The 24,451-nt window shown below is 39.7% G+C and overlaps 1 protein-coding gene across 1 annotated transcript in view; it reads right to left on the bottom strand.

Annotated features, from left to right (window-relative positions):
* Positions 1-24,451, bottom strand: part of RYR3 (ryanodine receptor 3) — a 642,559-nt gene that overhangs the window by 518,285 nt on the left and 99,823 nt on the right. The window contains 1 exon segment of the mRNA XM_045013234.1: positions 7,482-7,601. Coding sequence (XP_044869169.1) covers positions 7,482-7,601 — 120 coding nt within the window.

Below are 24,451 nucleotides of genomic sequence, written 5' to 3'. Positions count from 1 at the left end.
CGTCCACACTAAGAGGCCCTTTATATCGATATAAAGGGCTCTTTAAACCGGTTTCTGTACTCCTCCCTAACGAGAGGAGTAGCGCTAGTATCGGTATTACCATATCGGATTAGGGTTAGTGTGGCCACAGATCGACGGTATTGGCCTCCGGGTGGTATCCCACAGTGCACCACTGACCGCTCTGGACAGCAATCTGAACTCGGATGCAGTGGCCAGGTAGACAGGAAAAGCCCCGCGAACTTTTGAATATTTCCTGTTTGCCCAGCGTGGAGCTCCGATCAGCACGTGTCGCGAGGCAGTTAAAAATCAAAATAAAGAAAGAGCTCCAGCATGGACCATGCGGATGTGATTGCTGTAAGGGCAGGCAAATCTGTTCTATCAGCACTCCGTTATAGAAGACGAAATTCAAAATCATTTTTTAAAAAATCTCCAGACAGATGCCATAGCAGGGACTCAGCGCACTGCTGCGTGACAAGCGTAACAGAAAGCCAAAGAATCAAATGGACGCTCATGGACTGGCGGACTCAAGCTATCCCACAGTTCTTGCAGTCTCCGAAAAGCATTTGCATTCTTGGCTGAGCTCCAAATGCTTCTAGGGTCAAACACAATGTCCGCGGTGGGTCAGGGCATAGCTCGGCAATTTACGCACCCCCCCACCCACCCCCAGAAGTGAAAGGGAAAACAATCCTCTCTTGACTCTTTTACATGTCATCCTATCTTTACTGAATGCTGCCCCCCCCCGCCATGGGTGGCTGATGGTGCCATAAGACTGATATCCATCGTCATCATCAGCCTATTGGCACATGGGGCAGTGCAAAAGGACTGGTAACCATGCCGACTAGCATCCGTGAGGTCGATCAAGGGCGCCTGGCCCTAATTTTTCCTGGTAGATGGTGCAATATGGCTGGTAACCGTCCTCATCATAGCAACAGGGGGCTGAGCTCCATCAGCCCCCACCCTTCATGTGTAAAGAAAAGATTCAATTGCCCCTGGACTAGCAGCGGGATGCTGGGCTCCTCTCCTCCACACTGCTTAATGTCCTGTCTGGACTATCATAGCAGCTGGAGGCTGCCTTCCACTCATTTCTCACTAACAAGTCACTGTGTCTTATTCCTGCATTCTTTATTACTTCATCACACAAGTGGGGGGACAATGCTATGGTAGCCCAGGAAGGCTGGGGGAAGAACGGAATGAACAGGTGGGGTTGTTGCAGGAGCACTCCCTGTGAATAGCATACAGCTCATAATTTCTGCGGGATCTGACACAGAGCAGCTGTGCTCTCTGGTTCTCTGATACAGTGGTTCTCTAGTACACTTGCCCATATTCTAGGCAGGACTGATTCTATTTTTAGATACCAGAAAGGAGGGATTGACTCAGGGAGTCATTCCCAATTTTGGCTTTTGCGCCCCTGGCTGATCTCAGCCAGGGGCACTTATGACAGCAGCAAATGGTGCAGTGCAAAAGGACAGGTAACCATGATCATCTTATTACCAATTTATGGTATGGTAGATGGTACAGTATGGCTGGTAACCATCTCTGCTGTCATGCAAAAGCAAAAGCATGCTGCTGTGTAGCGCTGCTGAATCGCCTCTGTGAGCGGCATCTAGTACACATACGGTGACAGGCACAAAAGGCAAAACAGGCTCCATGATTGCCATGCTATGGCATCTGCCAGGGCAATCCAGGGAAAAAAGTCGCGAAATGATTGTCTGCCGTTGCTTTCCCAGAGGAAGGAGTGACTGACGACATTTACCCAGAACCACCCGCGACAATGATTTTTGCCCCATCAGGCACTGGGATCTCAACCCGGAAATTCTAAGGGGCGGGGGAGGCTGCGGGAACTATGGGATAGCTACGGAATAGCTACCCACTGTGCAACGCTCCAGAAATCGACGCTAGCCTCGGACCGTGGACACACACCACCGATTTAATGTGTTTAGAGTGGCCGCGCGCACTTGATTTTATACAATCTGTTTTGCTAATCCGATTTATGTAAATTCGGAATAATCCCGTAGTGTAGACGTACCCTGAGAGCGTGAGGGTGGTTTGCTCAATGAAAAGTACATTCAACTGTATCTCAGTTCACCTGCCTAGAAAATACTATGCTGGAAATAGACAGAAACCAGTCCAGAAAGGACAAGGTTTAAATTATTCTTACATTTTAAGACATCACATTCTCCAACCCTCAGAATCTTGCTGTGTGTCTACACACCAAAGTAATGGACTGTTGTTTTTTTGTTGTTGTTTTTTTAACAGGTGAGCATCCAATGATTACAGATTGAAGCTTTTGGCCACAGCTGTCCTGTAACTATTCTCCTCCTCAGCGGACACATTATACCACTTCATGCTCCTTTATTCTTTCATTTCTTCCTGTCTGTCTGAGTTCATATGTTAAACTTCCTTTTTTACATGAAACTGGCTTCCTAAGACTCCTTCATAAAATTATTTTCTCGTACCTCCTGTCTTAACTTGTGGCAGAAATAGGAATAAATGGAAGCTGTGAGCTATATAGTTTGGCCTATGCAGATGCAACTATTTCTAATGTATTGCAGCTAAATTCTGCGGTGGATCACATTAAGAGAAACATAGTTAACTAGCCTCCTCAACTGCTTCTAGATTATGATTTGAATGCAATGCAAGCAGTCTCCTGCATAATAAAATTTCAGACATTGTGCCTAAAGGAAGAATCTTGTAGAAGGTGCGCTATGCTTACCAGTCAAGCTGCTAACCCACAGTCAAAGCTGGTGCCCAGAAGATTATTGATTTAGTAGGTTTACCTTTAACAGATATGAAAATTATTATGTTTTGCCCTTGAGACTGAGGTTTAAATTTATTTGTTACTAGGAATTCAATCCATTTTTCTACAGGGAGAAAATACATTGGTTCATTGCAAATGTAGGGTTTTTTTTATAATAGGTGTTATTTCTTAAATCAGTTGGCTTCACTGCACTGAAATACTATAGCTTTACATCAGTTTAGAAACAAAGTACAGCTACAGTGAAATGATATAATATAGTTAGCTCATATTGTCTAATAGTTCTGCTGCTTTGGTTCTTTTCTATAAAAATTCCAGAAATTTTTCACTTCTGGTTAATTATTTTTTCTAAATTTTAAGTATCAAAACATGTAAGGGATTATATTTATATGCAGAACTTCCACTAGTTTGAAATGCAGATGTCCTAAAAATGTTTTGAGTGAGGCAAAGTAGTAATAGAGAAAATACCTACAAGCCCAGATACAGTCAATTCACAATTATTCACCAACACCTTCAGGAAGTACAACAGATGCTGCACACACCTCCAGGTATTGCTAAGCTAACACAGCAGCGTGACAAGTTAAAATTAACTGCAATTATTATACACTCTTGGAGAATCAATACAGTGCAACAGGAAGAGTTTTGAATAACTTCTAAAGGAATATAGCATCTGATGTGCTTATTGAATTCTAATGTCTCTTGAACAGGAGGGCTATTCTATATTACAGTCTTTCTGTCTCAGCATTTTACAAGAAGGATTACTGTAGCAGCTGCTGCCCAGGAGATTAGAGAATTTTCTTTTCTCGTCATTAAGCTACTAAGAAAGTTTTGCTGTGACTCACTCTCTCCTTCCCTTATAGGCTATTTAGATATGTATTCCTCATGATGCATCCAAGGTAGATGTAAATTTAACCATGAAGCTGGTGCTCCTCATTCTGGGAATAAAGAATGAATGTACAATTTTATTTTATTTTTCTGTTCCAGTGGCACAGGAATGGAAAGACATCTGAGCTTGTGGCTGGATACTATTTAGTGACACATACTGAAATGAGGGTTCTGCAGCAGAAGGGGGGTGGGGCTTTCTGATTTACTAAAAAGAAAAAAATAATCTGACTTTGAGGACCCATGAAAATCCATGGTCAAGATGGGACCCGTGGGTGAAGAGAAAACTGCAATTTACGGCATACTGTAGTTAGTTCTCCACCCTTGACCATGGGCCATTACTTTTCAGTGGATCAGAAAGCTTCCTCACTCATTCTGCCACTATCACATTAAGCATAGTGTCACTGGTTCTAGGATTTCTAAAATGTTCTCATCCTATGTTCTATATGCATCTAAAAACATTATACATATATTGATACACAAATCACTGAATTTTAATTCAATATGCATTTGTGGTGTAAATATTAAAACTGGTCCCAAAATTGATTGAACAGTTTTCCCATCAGAAAATATGGTTTCATCAAAATTGAAATGTTTAGCAGGAATAAGACAATTTCAATGAAATTTTTGCTGGAACCATTTAAAAACTATTCAAAATCAAAATGCAGTATTTTATTTTAACTTTCTTGTTTCATTTCATTCTGACTTTCCCACTGTGTTTCCTTTCATTTTGACTATTACATAATATTATATTTAATATTTTGTATTATATTATGTTTTCACATTATCAGAATGAAAGTTTTACATTATGAAAACGTTCTGGTAAGGTCATTTTGAGATTGACTTTTCATCAGATTTTGAAATGTAGGAATTTTCTATAGCATGAAAATTCAGTTTTCCAAATCAACCCTAATATACACACATGCACACACACAAAGGCTGAACTAAAAGCCTCCAGCACTAACAACTTTGCTTTCTCCTCAACTCACCCATTCATAAAAGTCTGGGAAAACAGCAAAGATATGGAATGAAACTATAGACCTGTGGAATCAATAGGAGTTTTGATACTGATTTTGGGAATGGACAGGAGGCAGGATTTTGTCCTTAAAGAGGCAGAAAAGAAGGTTGGAAGGAAGAAGAAAATGGAGTCAATTTGTAGAGGAAAGCAGGGACTGAGAAACTTTTCCCTCCTCACCTTAAAGGAGCAGAGCCTAGAACGCTCAAGCCAGTCCTGAGTGATGGTACTAGATATGCTTCTAATATACAGTGTAATCGTTATTTATTTTTATGGACTGAGGTTTCCACTTCTATGAGAAATTTATTTAAAATGTAAAGCTTTCGGAAAAAAATCCTCTCCAGGAAGCTATCTGAGAATTCGTCAGCCCATAGCGCTAAACTGACTTTAACCAGTAAACAATTTCTCATTACATTTTCACCCCTAAAATAGAATCTACAACTAACAATCAAAAGATAGATTTAAATATACCAGGTATATAAAAGAAACAAGTAGGTATTATTTTTAAAAAAGCTTCACAAAACAAGAAATGAAAAAAATAAACAAGCTTCTGTGCAGTCACTGTGGGGTAGGCTTTGAGTCTATAGGATGTAATAAAAAGCATATGATATAAATCGGTATTGAAAGTCAGACAGTTGAAGGTATGGTAAGTCCCAAGGCTGCAGATCCCTTTCATCTGCTGTATTGTGCAACACTAAAAGAAATTTATTTGCTCATTTAGATAGAAGATGGTGCTTGAAATCTGCTAGTATTCTTCATGACAGAAGAAACAGTCAGTGGATTTTTTTCAGCTATATAATTGGAGAGCAACCTATGTAGGGAGGCCATTATCCCCATTTTACAGATTGTATGACAAACAAAAAGGTAAATGGCCTGATTTCAGACTCCAGACATCCAGTCCTGAGTGTTCACTACAAAACTAGACTGCTTTGTAATCAGCAATTGTTCAAAGCAGGTCAGATATATGGGGATGGCATGAGACACTTTAGACATTGATATATTATTTAGAAAATAAAAACTATAAAATGAAAATTTCGCTTTTTAAAAAATGCACATACTGTATTAAAAATGTTGACTAAGGCTGAGGATTTCAGTTTCCACTGAAAGTGATCTAGCATGTTTCACAAACACCAACCCATTTTCTTTTCTTAAAAAAAGAAAAGAAAATAAGAATGTGTTTAAAAATGTAATTGCTATTACTGGTCTGTTAAAGTATATACTGAACTTATTTTATTTCCATCTCTCAATGAATCATCTTTAGGATCTCTTTGTAAAGATGGTGTCCCTGCAAAGCGTCAAGACCAACAGAAATTTTTGATCCTGTGTAATGGTGATGCCATTGTACAAATGTTCTTGGAGGAAAAACAAATAGAAAATAAGACCAACAACCACATAAAGATTTTAGACTACAGTCTTCTAGGGCCCTAAAGCTGCTGTAGTTTCTCTAGGTCCTGTGCAGTTACAGATTCTATTCTTCTTTTTCCTGAGTCCAGGGTGAGTGACTGACACATTGGTGTCCTCAAATCTTGATTGGTGTCCTCAAAGATTGAATGTGTCACCATTGTTAGACATATTATGCTGCATTTTGAATTGCCAATTAATAGATACAAAAATTGATGATGATGATGATGATGATAAGAGAGAAAGCCTATGCAGAGTCAGGCACAACTTAAACTCCATAGTAGCATGGAATTCTGAGAGAAGCCTATTATTAAAGCAGGCTAGCAGTTTTAATTGACGCATTTGTGAAAACTATTACAGATCTGTAATACTACCCATGAGGAAAAACATTGTGATTCAACTGCTGGGATGCAAAGAAATGGAAATGAAACAACAGCGTGACTTTTCCCCTTGGGGTTAGAGACCAGGACCTTTCATATTGATCCACTGTGTGCTTAACACGTTCATAATCTCTGGGTTGACAAAGTTTCATTAGGGAAGATTCAGACAGATACAATTCTAAAAACAAAAAGATAAGCAAATAGGAAGAAGGAAGAGACGAGAATTGAGTGCAAATGTGCAACATACTGGAAGAGAAAAAGATGCAAAGGACAATAAGAGGTATTCCTCCACATCATCTTTTCTTTCCCTTAACTCCTTTCTGTTTAATCCATCTTTCCTATTTTCTATCACCATATCTTCTTCCCCTACCCCAAACTCTTCTCACTAGCTCTCTCACGCGTCTATCTCTTTTGCCTTTCCTCATACTGTTTCCCTGTTGTCTGTTTTTCATCCACCAACTTTAAACACTTTCAGTTACTGTATCATTCTCTTCCAGGGGCCAGTCATTGTCTGCGGGGCTTCTGATCTGCTGAGCCAGCCTTACAGGAAGCGGCACTTAACAGCAATCACTAAGAGGAGATGGTGTTTCTGGCCGTGCCAGTCCAGTATATTAGGGCAGTAGAGACAGAAGCCGTAGTAGGAAGAAGTTCATTATTAAACTTTGATTAGTAAACAATTCTGGAAGGTGAATTTTCAAGCTACATCATAAATTTCAATACAGTTACAGTAACAGATTTGAAAGTGGTGAATAACATCTAAAAAACTACAGCATGCCTTGTACTGTCCTAAAATTTTGCCTCCTGACTATACAATGTTGTTTCAGCCATGCAACTCCCCTTACCATTAAAAAGGCAGTGGGCAGCAAAAGCTCTGACTTGCCAATATACAAATTTAGCAAATCTCAGTGAACTAGAAAATATTCCCTCAATAGTTTATACTTATATACTATATATTAAAGAGTATACAGTTAAATTTATTCATAGCCATTTGGTAGATTAATATTCATCAATTACCCCAGCTGAGAGCATTTACTGAAGTAATTCTTACTTTAGCTTCTGAAGTTGGTTCCAAAAAGCACAGGCGATTCCCAAGTCCCTCAGCTGCCAAGCAGAACTTTCGTTGTTCTTTCTGAATGTTGGCAACACACTGAAGTACTACTTCATCATCCTGTTAAGAAACACAAGAACTAGTGAGAAAATATAAAATACCTATAATGTTTGGAGCAATGATATATGAGCTACATTATTACAAGTCTGGGATTTTGCATCTGTTTAAAGTTTGCAGTGGTATTGTATCTGTGAGAGTCCCAGGATATGAGAGAGACATGGTGGGTGAGATAATATCTTTAATTGGACCAACTTCTGTTGGTGAAAAAAGACAAGCTTTCAAGCTTTACAGAGTTCTTCTTTAGGTATTACCTCACCCACTTTGGCCATCTATTTAAAGACAGTCATGCATCCATATTTTCACATGCACAATTAGAACATGAGGGCTTTAATCATATAACAACTTTCTAATCAGGGACCAGGTTAGGCAAAAGTGCAATACATCATAATTGTATGGGGCTAAATTGTTTTGGAAGTTTATTTTTGTTTATTTTAATTTCCTCATCTATAAGTATTTTTATTTGGAATAGGACATAAAGAGTGCTTTGCTAACAGTTTAAAGTGAACTGAGCAAAATAGAAGAGAAAGGAAAGCAGGTTTCTGTCTAGCAGTAGGTAAAATGAACAACTTTGAATTTGTCCTGATTGTAAGTTATGTAGACTGGGATAATTCCATCCAAGCTAAAGCTTACTTCCCTGAGCTAACAAGAAAAGAATCCGAGTCCTTTGCCAACATGTCTTTGAGTCTGAGAGACAACTTTGGCCAAAGTTCACTAGAGGAGGAGGCAAGTCTGAGATAATACTTAAATTTCTCAGCTCCATCGACTGCCTGGGTGTGTTGAGGAGGAAGCCCCCTACACTAGGTTCAGGTGATTTTTCCAGACTAATTTTCAATATACTCCTGTGGAAATACCAACATTGCAGGGTAACAGTATTGGAGCAACAGCCAAGAGAGTGCCAAGATTTTTTTCTCCTGGATATTTTTGCAGTATGTTCTATGATAACAATTTTTAAAAAGCCAGCTTTTCCCAACAGTTTTCAATTGCTTAGATAACACACTTTCCCCTATACTTTGGATAGACAATATCTATTGCAATGGTTGGCTAAGGTTGACTTAAAAAACTTCTTCTCTAGCAGCTCAAGATGCATAGTGAGTAGAAAGGGAAAAAATGAAAATCACTTGTTCACAATCTTGGTAAATAAAAGGCACAGGAAGTTAGAACTTCCTAAAGCATTTCTTTGGTGTCAACAGGAAATACTGGATGTAACTGAGTTTGCCTTTACTAATGTACACTGTTGCATTCTCTGCCACACACAAGTAATTAGCTACATTTGGGGCCCAAACTACAGTCCTTGCTTAAACCATTGACTGCAAGAGAAATGTCACCTGTGACTGTAAGACTGGTCCAAAGTAATCACAGTTGCAAAAATCACAATGGGCACTTTTAATCAAATGATATGGTTTCCTGGACTATTGCTGTTGATATGCTTCAATCAAAGCCATGTGACAAGAAGGAACCCCTGCTCCCCCCCCCATTTAATTTAACAACTGCATATTTAATAACTCCAAAAAGATAGTAAAATATCTGGTGGAAGTAGCAAACCCCACAGGCAGCCATGTACAACAGAGAATTAGAATGATTCTAACCTGGGACCTGAGACACCTGGGCTCAATTCTTGCTCTGTCAGAGACTGCCTGTGTTACCCTAGCCAAATCACAATGTCTCTGTGCCTCAGTTTCCTATATGTAACATGGGAGTAACAGCACTTTCCTTCCTCGCAGGGGTGTTTTGAGTTTAACTACATTAAAGATACTGAGATATTATGGTAATGAGGGCCATAGAAGTAGCTAAGACATATAATCAATGTATATTACAAATGACATCTTTGTAAAGGAAAATAAAGTGGTAGCTTTAAGAAGGAGGGACTGGAGATATTCACCACTATACACTCAAACTATTTTTGGGATATCACTGTTGTTCCAAACTACAGCTATAAATGAACTTGTGAGGCAGTGAAAAGGGGCAACTGTTATCTAAACTGTGGATGATACACCAAACAAGGTACTTAGCCAATACCTGAGTTCTTCCACTGCATTAGAAGTTCCCTGGCTATGGTATCATGCATATTCTGGAGTGATTATTATTTGTATTTGTTTAAAAAAAACTAAACAATTATTTTGCCTTGTTTACCAGTACACTATAGCTACCATCTAGCTGCACAATTTGAAGACACATTAATGCCTCACTTAATTTAAAAATCTTTGAGTGTTACCAATGATCAAAGAGACATTTTATATTTAAAAGGAAGCTTTTAAACCTTCAAAACCCAGGGCCCACAAAGACTCAGTCCTCACAGTACAAATCTCCAAGATAAACAATAGACCAGAAAAGGAGGAAAACCAATTTTATTTTATTCAAATTTAGCTTTATGTGGACAATTTTACTACCTAATTATCCTATTATGTTTTAGTTTTTTAAATGTTTTAGGAATTATTGTACATCACATTTGGAAAAGAACACTTTATAAATAACCAGAGTTCTGCAAACCCTTACTCACTTCATAACTTAGATGAAAGGTGATATAAGCATGCCAAGATAGCTTAGTTGTGGTTTTCAACCCTTTTAGTATACACCTGCCTACTGGCAAATAATGTAACATATTTTAGCTACCAGGTATTTCACAGTCCATCAAAATATACCATGTAATAAATGCCTACAGGAGAAAAAAAAGGATAAAATAAGAGAAATAGGTTGAGTCAGTGTCCCACCTAGCTACAGTGTTACACTGGTGTAAGTTATTCTGGTCATGCATTCAGCATGTGGAGATGTTATGCAACAGGTCACTTGCACAGATATGATCAAAAGGCAACATTGCTGCTTCTTTTCAAGTACTGTATGCAGGTAAAATGCTGTATTACCTAAGTAGTAACACAGATAATGACACTACAAAAAAGAAAGAGATTTTAATCTGGGAGGGACAAAAGGTTTTTGACCTTAGAAATAAAAGGAAGTCACCATTACATTGGGAATACAAAAGCAGAGCATGCTTTCATCTTTTTACCAGATGGCTACTCTCTGCCTTGTTACTATTCATTTCAGATAATTTCTATGGACATCTCTAACTAAACTACATGGCTGGCTACTATATTTAAGACAGACCATTTGGCAGTTGATGACAGTCCTATAGTTAGTTTTGTATATCACCAGCCACACAGCTTGTTAAGTGATACAGAATGCATGTTCAGCAATTTTCATTTCCAAGTTTTTTTTTTCCATAGAACATATTGTATTGCCCACTGGGAGACAGGCAGCATACTTAAGGCCATATTAATCTTCCTTTTTGTCACAACCCTCTTCTATAATTTCCTCCATAATGTATTCTTCCCTATATCCTCCAAATTCTTCAGTACAGAGATGGTTGCTGCTTTCTTCAGTTAAAAAAATAAAAAAGCAATCCAGTTTAATAGTCTACTATTCAATAATCAAAGAGTGTCAGATCAATAACAGAGGTGGACATATATTTCTACCAAAAGTTTGAGAAAGAAAAAGAGAGATATAAAATGAAAATACAAACATATTTTCAACATTTTTCTTCTGTATACTCCTGTATCAGTCCTCCAACATATGTGCCCTTGATAGACTCAAAATCAGGCTAACAGAGACTAAAATGTCCCATATCCAGGGTTAGAATAAAATTGAAGTTTGACACAAACTATGTTTATTGCTGGACAATTTTAACTTATTGATAAAATAGAGCCAGAATTGTATTTATTTTATTGTTTTTAAACATTCAACCTGCTGTGTATATTTAGCTTGTATGTGGATTATATCAATATATTACATATACCATATTAGTAGAATACAATACATATGAATAACAGAGGCATTAATTACAACAACTCCATAGTTAAGATTGTGTGATGCAGTTAAAGTATGGATTTATTCCCACTGATATTAGGAAAACTGAACTATTACCTTCCCAAACTCACACTCCTTCCTTTAAAAAAGTGGCAAAATTTAGTTTGGGAAAGTTATGTGATTCTGTTCAACAAGGTGAAAAAGTGAAAGTTTAAAAAAAATATATATATAAATAATAATTGGAGATATACCAATCTCCTAGAACTGGAAGGGACCTTGAAAGGTCATTGAGTCCAGCCCCCTGCCTTCTCTAGCAGGACCAATTTTTGTCCCAGATCCCTAAGTGGCCCCCTCAAGGATTGAACTCACAACCCTGGGTTGAGCAGGCCAATGCTCAAACCACTGAGCTATCTCTCCCCCCCCCCTGTAATATTGACTTATGTTGGGAAATTTTCACAGGTTTTATATTGTTTCGTTAGGTTCCTGTAGTTAATGTAATTTAGCAACCTCAAACTTCTAAGTGTAGATATTGATAATGTCACCAATATAGGTTACGTGCTGCATTAAATATTGACACCATGAATTATTTTTACATTTTTCACCATACCCTTTTTCACTTATACCACAGCACTTGACAATGAATGGATTTTACTATGGATGACAGAATACTTTTTACTATGATGAAGCTGAGGTATATAGAGTTTTAAGAAGTAAAGCAACTGTGTGTGTGGTTACTGCACCTTTATGGTCTGGAACATTCTGGACTGACAGAATTCCAGAAGACATGTCCATCAGGTACAGCTCAAATTACAGACTGAACAAAAGAATGAAATGTGCTGCACTGTAGCTTGTAAACAAGGACTCACTGTGCCAACTTGATTGTTCCTATTTTATTTTTTTGTGTGGTTATAGTTATCCAACTAAAATCGCCATGGATAGGGCATGAATTGGTTATTTGGCCTGGAGACAACAGAAGTCAATATAAAACACAATTATCCAAGGCCTGAGCCAGGATTATTGGGCCCAAGACAAGATGTCAAAGTAGGTCCCAGCCACAGGTAATGATGACTCTCCCTCTCTTCCCTACTACTCCTCACACATCACATCTGGCTGTCCACCAATCTTTTACTTGCAGGGGCTCACCTCCTCTTTGCTTCTGCCCCTTAGTTTTTAATACATCTTCTTGTCCAGCCCAGCACACAAACTTTTCATTCCACTTTAATTTGCTTCAATATTTGACTGGCATGACAAGCTATACAAATGTTGCTAAACTGTAATTGAGGTCAGTATGACTTGCCCAGGATGGGGTTATAGCCTAAGTTGCCTCTAAGCTGCGCGGCCACACAGCAGCTTATTAAGCGCTGCTCAGGGCTGCATCTGGGAGAGATTCCTTTCCCCCAGCCCTGGACCCAACCCAGCCCAGCCACAGATGTGCCATGGCCGGGAGAGATGCACACCCTCCCCCAGCCCCAACCCAGCCCCAGCTGCGGCCGTGGGAAAGGAGAGAGCGAGAGCTGGGGGGGAGTCCTCTCATCCCATCACAGCTCCGGGGCAGCCTGCACCCAAACCCCTCATCCCTGGCCCCACCCCAGAGCCTGCACACCAGCCAGAGCCCTCACACACCCCCACACACACACCAACCCTCTGCCCCAGCCCTGAACCGCCTCTCACACTCTGAACCCCTCACCCCTGCCACATGAATTTTGATATATGCACCAATATGGAGGTGATGTGTCACACATCACCTCCATACTGGTGTACATAACAAAATTCATTCAGCAGATGCGTGGGAGAAATTAGAAAGAACACTAGTTATAGCAACGGGAAACAAATTGCCATTGCAATTTCTCTCTTCTTCAGTAAAAGATCACATTCTCATAGAGCTAAATTCGAATGTACATTTCACATCAGTACTGTCCACTTTATATATAGGTAAACTCCAACTGTGCACCATACTGTCCAGGTTATTTGTCATGCTAATAAAGATGATTTGGAGCAGTGGTTCTCAACCTTTTTAATAATGCAGCTTCCTTAAAGCCATACTGGGACCCCGTCGTGACTATTTTCCACTTTAGGAATATGAGATGGGCATGGTGGTTGCACTCTTCAGCTTAAGATCCCCTGCTTTTGAAGGAAATATTGGTGCACTAGATCTAAAAAGTCTCCTTACAGGAAATTCTCTTATTCTCTTCTGTCACTATAAGAAGCAAAAATTCAGCTTAATTTCCTCATTAGATGGAAGAATTTTTTTTGTTTTTAAATACTGAACTCTTTAATCTGTTCCCCGAGAAACAATTTAAACATTCCTATTTAACAATATCTACTTAATAAAAAAGAATCAAACTCATTTAGGTTCTGTTCATGTGCTCACTGGAGTAATAATGCTCTACTTACACTAAAACACACACAACAACAAAGAAAACACTGACACAAAAAACATTTTAACATGGAGTTAGGGTTGCTCTCAGCAAGGGCACCAGAACATTTGTAGAAGTGGGGGAGGGGTCCAATGCCAAAGTGTCCCCACTCTCTTTGCGGATCGCTGTTCTAGCGGTGAGCCCGCTGTCCTCTCATCTGGCACCACAACAGCACCTGGTGGGTGAATGTGTAATTGCAGCACCTCCCTAGCAGAATCTATTATTCTGGGATGGAGGGGAAATCTGCGGGAGACATGATTTCTGTGCTTATGTTTCTTTTGTTAAAAAGTGGGAGGGTCATAGACCTCTGTCTCTCCCCCTCCAAGTTAACACCAAGATAACACCGGTGGCTGTTATCCATTCCTAAATAATATAAACACTAAAAATACAAGAAATCTTGCATTAATATCCTTTCAGAAATAATTTATCCTTTCATATATAGTTATCTTTCCACCACACCTTCCTTGAAGTGAGATTGCTGTGTGCAGTGGCAGGCAAAAATATCTACAAAAATCAATTTTAATGGAACAATGACTGAGTTGCTGAGCAGTGAGTCAGTGATCATACTGAATCAATACATGCATGTTCAGCAGCTACCATTGCTTCTGCTCAATACACCAGTTTTCCAGCACACTCAGGATCTAAATGAAACTGCTACATGATGCTCTTGATTTATGTTGCTGTGGATACTCCATCTGAGGTTTTTGCATTTTCTTGTGGTACAGTACATACAGCCCAGAATTGAGAACCACAGTCTAAAGGTATATAATACATTTGAATCTGTACAGAGGCTGTATTTAATAATGCAACCAGTTTTACATCTTTAGCTTGAACTAGTGGAGAAAGATAGACACCACTACATTTACTTGGATAATTCAGGTTGGAACATGCAACATGCTCCAACCCAAATCCATGTCTTCAATACTTTTTCTCAAAAATAAGGATGAACAAACCCAAAAATCATTGAACTGCCATTGTAGGTACTTGCTGAGAAATAAAAGGATCGTAGCTACAAAATTATAATAAAAATAAGCTGTTTTTTCAAAGGACTATGTAGAATTTTGTTAGCATACTCACACTAACTATTATGGGAGTCATATCTAAAACTGCTATGCAACTCTTTGAAAATATTTCCTACAACAGCAAGGAGACTGGGCAAGGGACCTAGGAGGGAACCAGAATTGGGAGTGGAGGGCCTTGGAAGCTGGGGGAAAACTAGGATTTGAATGAAGAGCCCAGAAGGGTAGACTGAACCTGGTTGGGCAAGGAGTTAAAATTGGGATGAGGAGCTGGGCAGTGGGTGATGGGGAGGGGGTTAGGATAAGGAGATTGATGAGAAGAGGCAAGGGCAAAAAAGAGGTTGAACTTCTGGGGAACAGAGACAGAATGGTCTGCATCCACTAGAGAATACTCCCTCTAGGAGCCCAGAATGCAATCCAAGATTCCCAAATCTCACCATTCCTCTGCTGTCAGCAAATATCTGTGAAAACAACTAGCAAAGTCTTTGTCTCACCCCCTCTAATGGCTGGTCCATGTAGAGGATGACAGCCTAGTATTGCTATCAGTCACTCTGTGAGCTAAAGCAGTCTGTGATCTTTGCTGCAGATCAAAAGGTTCCAACCTGTGCTAAATGAGTGCTCGTATCATCCCTCTTTTTATTCTCCCTTTTGTTATCAAGTTTAATTCACTCTTAACTACCTTGATCAATCTGTCCCTGAGGAGGTTGTTTCCCCTTCTACTCATGTCGAAGCCATCTAAAGTATACAGCCTCCTCTCCTTACAGAAGGTGGACCAAAGTTCCACAAAACCAAAACCCTCCAGCCTATACCACTTACCTAGCCAGTGGTCCACTTCCAGAATCTTGTGCCTTGTCTTCCTTTATTTGCAGGACAGGAAGGCTCTCATGCTTCCAAGTTCCCTGAAATCATCTATTCTCTGCAAGACAACCCGCTATGCAGTATTATTCATTATTAGTAGAACTATCATCAATCCCTGCCCATTGACTTCAGAAGCCCATCCAATCTTAGAGTGACATCTCGTATCTTCAATCTGGCAAGACAGAACCCTGCCAAGTTGTCTGCTTGTCCTTGCAGAATGTTCTTTTGATTTTTCTGATTATTGAATCCCCAACAAGGATAGGTAAAAGCGGCAAAGAGTTCTGTGGCATCTTATAGACTAACAAACGTATTGGAGCATGAGCTCCACCCACGAAAGCTCATGATCCAATACGTTTGTTAGTCTATAAGGTGCCACAGAACTCTTTGTCACTTTTACAGATCCAGACTAACACGGCTACCCCTCTGATACCCAACAAGGATAGTTGGTCTTCCTTGGATTAATAGAGAACTCTTTGTGGGCAAGCTTGGTTCTCTTACAGGTTGGGCCTAGCTGCCATCCACAGGTATGTCCTGCACATCTCTTCATTCCCTTGAATCAGCTAAATCTTGAAAGGTATCTTCCACTGTTTCCAGGTTGAGTACCTGGTATCGAATGGAATCTTCTAGCTGTGTGAAATTCCTCCTGGTCCTCTTCTCTCTGGTGGCCACAGCCTACCCATCCTCATCTGTCTCCAGCCATGAAGAATGTTCATTGCATTAGAGTAGAAACCTTCTAATCTACATTCAGATAGCTGTGGTTTTCCAGGCATCTTTTTCACTTACAAGAAAAGCTGTCTCATGTCTGAAGAAATTTTACATCCCTCATTCAATTTACATAACTGGAATCCTACTGGATGTATTTAGTTATTTCAGCCAAAGATAAAAAAATCTAGTAATGAAATATTTGTGCCCACAGAAAGTTTAGACACCTTTCATTATTTTTTATACTTTTCCATTTGAAATAATTGAGTCAGCTCAGAATTAAGCGCCAACATACAGACTTTCTATATAAAGCTCAGCATTTAGAAAGTCCCTATTTTCTCATACAGCTGCAAGTAATTGTTGTTTCAATCTATTCACTAAAAGAGAAATAATGCTGCAATCTAAGTAACAATATATACCATGAGACAAATCAGAACAGATGGTCCTAACAATGGAACACCTGAGATTGCTTTGCTTTCTTCACTCTACATTACTTTCTCATCATTAAATTCTTTCACAAAAATAAGAAAAGTGTTGACTTGTGTCATTTTTCTACAAGAATGTCAGACATTTCTCTCAGATATAGGAACATAGAAGAAAAATGTCAAGTTAGCAATAAAATGCAATATTTATTTGGGCAAAGTTCAGAAGAGATTATTGTCATATATTTCCCACATACATAGTTACACTTAGGTAACAACCGCATAACAAGCAACTAATTTCATTGCTTTTATGCCCCCCAATGAAATTCAAAAATATCAGAATGCCCCCTTAAATAGACTGTTCTCAGTGGTACCAGATGACAGAACAAGGAGTAATGGTCTCAAGTTGCATTGGGGGAGGTTTAGGTTGGATATTAGGAAAAACTTTTTTACTAGGAGGGTGGTGAAGCACTGCAATGGGTTACCTAGGGAGGTGGTGGAATCTCCTTCCTTAGAGGTTTTTAAGGTCAGGCTTGACAAAGCCCTGGCTGGGATGATTTAGTTGGGAATTGGTCCTGCTTTGAGCAGGGGGTTTGACTATATGACCTCCTGAGGTCCCTTCAGCCCTGATATTCTATGATTCTATGAACAGGCCTCAGAAATTAGAGGCAGAACACTGTGTCAGATGTATTTATTTTTATTAATTAAGTTTTTTAAGGCTATCTATAGGTGCCCATCCAGTGGTCCTGGGTACCTCTTCCACCAGTTATAATTACAACATAAAACTGATAAAGAACTGTCCACATATATATCCACCTCGATCCACACCCACCTCAACAGCCTTCACAAAGAAGAAAAAAAGATGGACATTGTGAATTACTTGGAAGGTTAAATTGATGATGACAGACCAACATGGAGGGAGCAAGTTCCAAAATTCCTTGCAGAGAACACCTTGTTAGCAGTTCCCTCTTGTTTATATTGAGGAAGCTCTAGCTGAAGCACTGGGCCAGATTCTCTGCCCTTGCTCCTGCCTCTGTTGCCTGAGTGGCACAGAGGCGCCAGAGTTTCTCAGTAACTGCCAAGTTGATAATTTTGCCAGTTGAAAGGCATTCTGAGCTGGTGGAGCCAACTTTTATGCCAACTACCATTTCCAACCCAGCATTGGTGGTGAAATGGACCTTTGCTCTGCTATACCAAGTCACAGCTGGAGTAGTATCCATTTAGGAGCCATAGCCAGCTGTTGTAAGTTAGAATGTCCCCTTAAATACAAGTTGGAGCAGCAATAACTAGCCCCCTTGTGTTGAGTAGGTCTTGATGCAAGATATACATAGAAGATATAGAGCGCCAGAGTGTACTAATACAATAACGTAATCTCTTTGACAGCAATGCTTCATGATCTGAAGAGTTAGGGCTGAGAAAGAGGGCATATTTTATATTTCTAATTATTATTTTATTGTGCCTATTTTCTGTTTAATTTTAAACATCAAAGAGGCAAAAAACTACCTACATTTCAGCCCATTTCCTCATTAGTAATCCATTTGGGAGTTGGGGTTGAGTTCCCATCCCAGAGAGCAAGGGGGTTCAGAAGCTTACTAAGACAATAGATACACCAAACCCCAACTCCCCAGGTATCTTGCACAGGCCACTGATGATATTTAGCACTTGTATAAAACTTTATACTTCCTATTTGCCCTACATCTGCAGAGTAACCACTGTACAGAGGACCAAATGAGAGTTAAAAATGCCTGGAGGTTCAACTGTCACTAATAAAAATAAAGGAAACATAATTTAAACTTTGAGCTCTTTGTGCAAGGTCACTTGCAGTATACTGTTAGACAACATATACGTATATATATTAACTTCAGGGCAAAAGACAACAGCTCCAAAATGCTAAATAAATAAATACAAAAATGCTCAGCTAGTGTTTTTGTGTATTAATTTTTGGTATCTAAATACATATTGGCAAAATATATTTTAATGTCTTTTCATTTAGTATAAATGATCATAACAGAAGCCCTCACTAGTTACACTAAAATTTTTAGTACGGAGTTTAACAAAAGGCCACATATCTAGTCTTAAAGTATACAACATGTTGACAAAATAAAAATAGGATTCTTAACCTAAATTAAACAACATAGTTTTGTGGATTTTTGCCCAGCAACAAACTATCTCCTAGTTTTTAATATCTGTGTTTTACTATTTGCTGTAGTAAACCTCTGTTTGTATAGTGTTTGCATTATTCCATCTTTAAATCTTCACTTTGGCTTATTTTAGAAAGAACCTAGAAAGCCAAATCTTTTTATGCAAAACTGTAATTACTTTTCAGTACTTTCAAATATGATTAAACACACACTTTGGTTCAATCCTGCCACCTTACAAGAAAGGTGTACAAGAGAGAAGTTTGGGAATATCTCTATGTAGTACCAGGGCAAAAGGATTTATATCACACTTAGGTTTGCTTTACTCTGACTATAAATGAGGACATGGGTGCTCGCTCTTGTTATGCTGTAGTCCAGCCAAGCCTTATACTGTCATTTTCTACACCTCTTCCACCTCACAGGGTATTTCCCTTTATGTATTTTGGATTTGTCTTCATAGTCAACCCGCTCAAAACATGCTTGTGAAGATCAACATCTGGAAACTATTATCTGGAGCACCATTATATTTCTATAGAATGAACAGCATTCCAAAGGACAATCAGATTTATTCTCAAAATACATAAAAAGTGTTCCCTGTCACAATAAATATCTATGGGCTCCCATGGAAAAAAATAGTTTTTAATTACATCATCATGCGCTAACATAATAGAGATGGCTGAAACTCAGGATTCCTGGTTTGCAGGAAATTTTGACATTTAAAAGTTAGTTTTGTTCTGATTTGGACTGAAACTAAAATTTTACAAGATTTTTTTTCCCCTTAATCAGAAATTCAGTGAAATTTTCTTTCATTAAGAAAACACTGACACGTGGTATTTCCAAAATGAAATATGCTCCCCAGGACCCCAGCAACTGGTGACTGAAATTTGACATAATTCTTGTCTATTTTACCATGGCTAGGAACAAGTAGTGAAACAGACAAGAATCATGTCAGTTGCTGTCAGGGGCTACCAGTACTGGCCTCCGCATCTGGAGGCCCTGGAATACCTGGCCCTCGAATTGTCCGTATGGCAGTTGCTCCACAGCTGCAGACCTGTAAGCCTGCGGTCCCTAGCCCCAGAGCCATCAGTATGGGAGACTGTCCCAGTGCCATGTACCCTAGAAATCCTTGGGTCCCCAGCAATCCAACAGGAAACAATGCAAGTTTTGAACAGAAACCTGACTGTGATTTGACAAATGTTCAAACCCAAGATGTTTCCCTGACACATTTCAGGTTTAACAGATTACATTTTCCAGTCATCTCAAATTATATTTTTAATGCAATATTATATATACTGTAATAAAGTGCTTTCTGTATTTTTGAGCCTCAGCCATGAATGGTGTTGAAAAAGATTAAATACATTTTTTAAAAAATCAAGTATATGCGAAGAAGATATGCACCTGTTGTGAATGGCTAGACTAATGAACCACCTGTACTCAGATCAGATGATAATTACTGTCGTTAGAAGTTTATGTTTTGTGAACGATATTCTCTGGGTGCTCACATTTGAGACTGACCACATTACAAACCAGTGAATGACAGTGAAAAGCCTACTATTGAATTTCACAATTAGTTTTACTCCAAAAATTTTAAATAACTCACGATGCTTACAAAACTGCAATCAACGTCACTTCAGACTGATTAATTGTACAAAACAAACATCATGGGATTATCACTTCAGCATAATCTTCTTGGTAAAAGGTAACAAAATCAAATATTTCTCCTTTATGCAACTTTCATTTAAAAAATATCTAAAAAATAAATAGAAAACTTATCAAAAAACTAAAACCCCAGAACACAATGCAAACAAACCTTTTTGTACTGTTTGCTTTAGATTCAAGTAAAATACCCATTATGAAGCATCGCAAAAGACAACTTTCACCGAGTTTAGTAAGAGTTTATCTACAAAGGGAGTTATTCTGGAATAGCTATTTCTGATTAACTCAATGTGAGAATGCTCTGGAATAAGAGTGCCGTATTCTTGATTATTTCAGCAGCAAGGAGTCCTGTGGCACCTTATACACTAACAGACGTATTGGAGCATGAGCTTTCGTGGGTGAATACCCCCTTCAGATGCATCCGACGAAGTGGGTATTCACCCACGAAAGCTCATGCTCCAATACGTCTATTACTCTGTAAGGTGCCACAGGACTCCTTGCTGCTTTTACAGATCCAGACGGCTACCCCTCTGATACTTGATTATTTCAATCCATTTTGGAAGATAATTCAGAATAAAGTACAGTTATTCTGGAACCAGAGCATCCAGTTAATCAGGAATAGTCAATCTACTTTAAATTCACTATTCACCTTATTCCAGATTAACTTTCATATGCAAGCAAGCCCTAAAACCACTCCTCAGATAAATTTATAAACTGCTCAGTATACAGGGCAGAATCGTATCAAGAACACAGATGATAAATTTTGCACAGCTCAATTTATGTCATATTATACAAATTGTACCAATTTATATATTGCAACATTTTGCATATAAACATTAACATCATCTTTAAAAATACTGTGTGGATTTAATGCTGAGGAAAGGCATCAGCTTGAGGGTACATCCACACAGTGCGCAGCTGTGTGCCTCCCAGCCCAGACTGACAGATCTGTGAGGCTTGTGCTAGCACTCTAAAAATAGCTGTGAAGACATTGCTTTGAAGTTGCGGCTCAGGCTGGAGCTCAGCTCTGAAACCCATTCTCCTTCCTAGGCTTCAGAGCCCAAACTCCAACCTGAACTGCAATAGCTACACAGCTATTTTTAGCCTGGTAGTGCAAGCCCCAGTCTCTCAACCCAGACTGGGAGGCTAGCTGCCGTGGGCTGTGTGGATGTACCTTGAGAGCCTTAGTGAATGAAGTCCTCTTATTTCAGGGAAACCTCTCAAGCTCAGTTCTCCCAATATGATTCACCCAGATCTGGGAAAGACTTTCTCTAAAGATAATAAGATAGTTGAGTCTCCATGGTGATTTACTGAATTGGTCCATTAGTGGGCATAAGGTTATATTACAGATGCAATGATAAAATTAATTATTTGATATTCAGTTATGGTCCCATGCACCTCTCATTTAAGCTCTAAAAACATCCACACAGCTTTCTCTCTCTCATTTATCTGGCTATTTATTCTCCAATGATGAAAGGGAAAGAGCATATATTCTGCCAGAATGAAAGCCATCCTGTGAACCTCTTCCACTATCCCTAAGTCACTTTCACCCCTACACTTCTTTCCTCATGTTTGTATAAGTGCTTGGCAATTCTTAATAAATACAATACCACCAAGTGACCAGTGTAGTGAATTCTCTCAAATGGCAGGAATTCCCCACTCAGCACAACATCCAACATTCTAGAGAGGATATGCAAAATTCACAACCATGCCATAGGATCTATCGTCTTCGGAAGACAGCACTTTCAGCTTTGCCTAGTTAATTGTAGGTTAGATTTTGTAGATGGACAGGGAAAAAATAAAGATAATAATGGGGAGAATACACTAAGGCCTGGTCTACACTAAGGGGGGGGGTCGAACTAAGGTACGCAACCTTAGTTCGAAGTACTCACCCGTCCAGACGCCGCGGGATCGAAGTCTGTGGCTCCCCCGTTGACTCCGCCACCGCCGTTCGCGATGGTGGAGTTCTGGAGTCGACGGGAGCGCGTTCGGAGTTCGATATATCGCGTCTAGATTAGACGCGATATATCGAACTCCGAGAAGTCGAATGCTAGCCGCCGACCTGGACGGTAAGTATAGATGTACCCTAAAAGAGGTACACATTTCCAAATGAGGAAAAAAATCATGACCAATATTCTAAGTCAAATATCAGAGGGGTAGCCGTGTTAGTCTGGATCTGTAAAAGCGGCAAAGAGTTCTGTGGCACCTTATAAACTAACAAATATATTGGAGCATGAGCTTTTGTGGGTGAATACCCACTTTGTCGGATGCATGTAGTGGAAATTTCCAGAGGCAGGTATAAATATGCAAGCAAGAATCAGGCTAGAGATAACGAGGTTAGTTCAATCAGGGAGGATGAGGCCCTCTTTTAGCAGTTGAGGTGTGAATACCAAGGGAGGAGAAACTGGTTTTGTAGTTGGCAAGCCATTCACAGTCTTTGTTTAATCCTGAGCTGATGGTGTCAAATTTGCAGATGAACTGAAGCTCAGCAGTTTCTCTTTGAAGTCTGGTCCTGAAGTTTTTTTGCTACTGGATGGTTACCTTTAAATCTGCTATTGTGTGTCCAGGGAGATTGAAGTGTTCTACAGGTTTTTGTATATTGCCATTCCTAATATCTGATTTGTGTCCATTTATCCTTTTACATAGGGACTGTCCAGTTTGGCCAATGTACATAGCAGAGGGGCATTGCTGGCACATGATGGCGTATATTACGTTGGTGGACGTGCAGGTGAATGAACCAGTGATGGTGTGGCTGATCTGATTAGGTCCTGTGATGGTGTCACTGGTGTAGATATGTGGGCAGAGTTGGCACTGAGGTTTGTTGCATGGATTGGTTCCTGAGCTAGAGTTGCTATGGTGCAGTGTGTAGTTGGTGGTGAGAATATGCTTCAGGTTGGCGGGTTGTCTGTGGGTGAGGACTGGCCTACCTCCCAAGGCCTGTGAAAGTGAGGGATTGTTGTCCAGGATGGGCTGTAGATCACTGATGATGCATTGGAGAGGTTTTAGCTGGGGACTGTATGTGATGGCCAGCGGAGTTCTGTTGGTATCTTTCTTGGGCTTGTTTTGCAGTAGGAGGCTTCTGGGTACACATCTGGGTCTGTTGATCTCTTTCCTTATTTCCGTGTGTGGGTATCATAGTTTTGAGAATGCTTAGTGAACATTATGTAAGTGTTGGTCTCTGTCTGAGGGGTTGGAGCAGATGCGGTTGTACCTCAGTGCTTGGCTGTAGACAATGGATCGTGTGGTGTGTCTGGGATGGAAGCTGGAGGCATGAAGGTAGGCGTAGAGGTCGGTGGGTTTTCAGTATAGGGTGGTGTTAATGTGACCGTCACTTATCTGCACCATGGTGTCTAGGAAGTGGACCTCCCATGTAGACTGGTCCAGGTTGAGGTTGATGGTGGGGTGGAAGCTGTTGAAATTGTGGTCCAGATGATGAAGATGTCAATGTAGCATAGGTAGAGAAGAGGCATGAGTGGACGAGAACTGAGGAAGCGTTGTTCCAGGTCAGCCATAAAAATGTTGGCATATTGTGGGGCCATGCGGGTGCCCATAGTGTGCCACTGGTCTGCAGGTATATATTGTCATCAAATTTGAAATAGTTCTGTTTGAGGAGCTCAGCAACCAGTTGTGCTGTTGCATCATCAGGGATAGTGTTCCTGACAGCTTGTTCCATCTGTGTGTGGGATGTTTGTGTAGAGAGCCTCTACATCCATGGTGCCTAGGATGGTGTTTTCTGTAAGGTCACCAATGCATTGTAGTTTTCTCAGGAAATCAGTGGTGTCACAGAGATAGCTGGGAGTGCTGGTGGCATAGGGTCTGAGTAGAGTCTCCACATACCCA

The sequence above is a fragment of the Mauremys mutica genome, chromosome 4 (genome assembly GCF_020497125.1).
Source record: "Mauremys mutica isolate MM-2020 ecotype Southern chromosome 4, ASM2049712v1, whole genome shotgun sequence".
NCBI classification, from domain to species: Eukaryota; Metazoa; Chordata; order Testudines; family Geoemydidae; genus Mauremys; species Mauremys mutica.
This window is presented reverse-complemented; position numbering and strand designations above follow the sequence as displayed.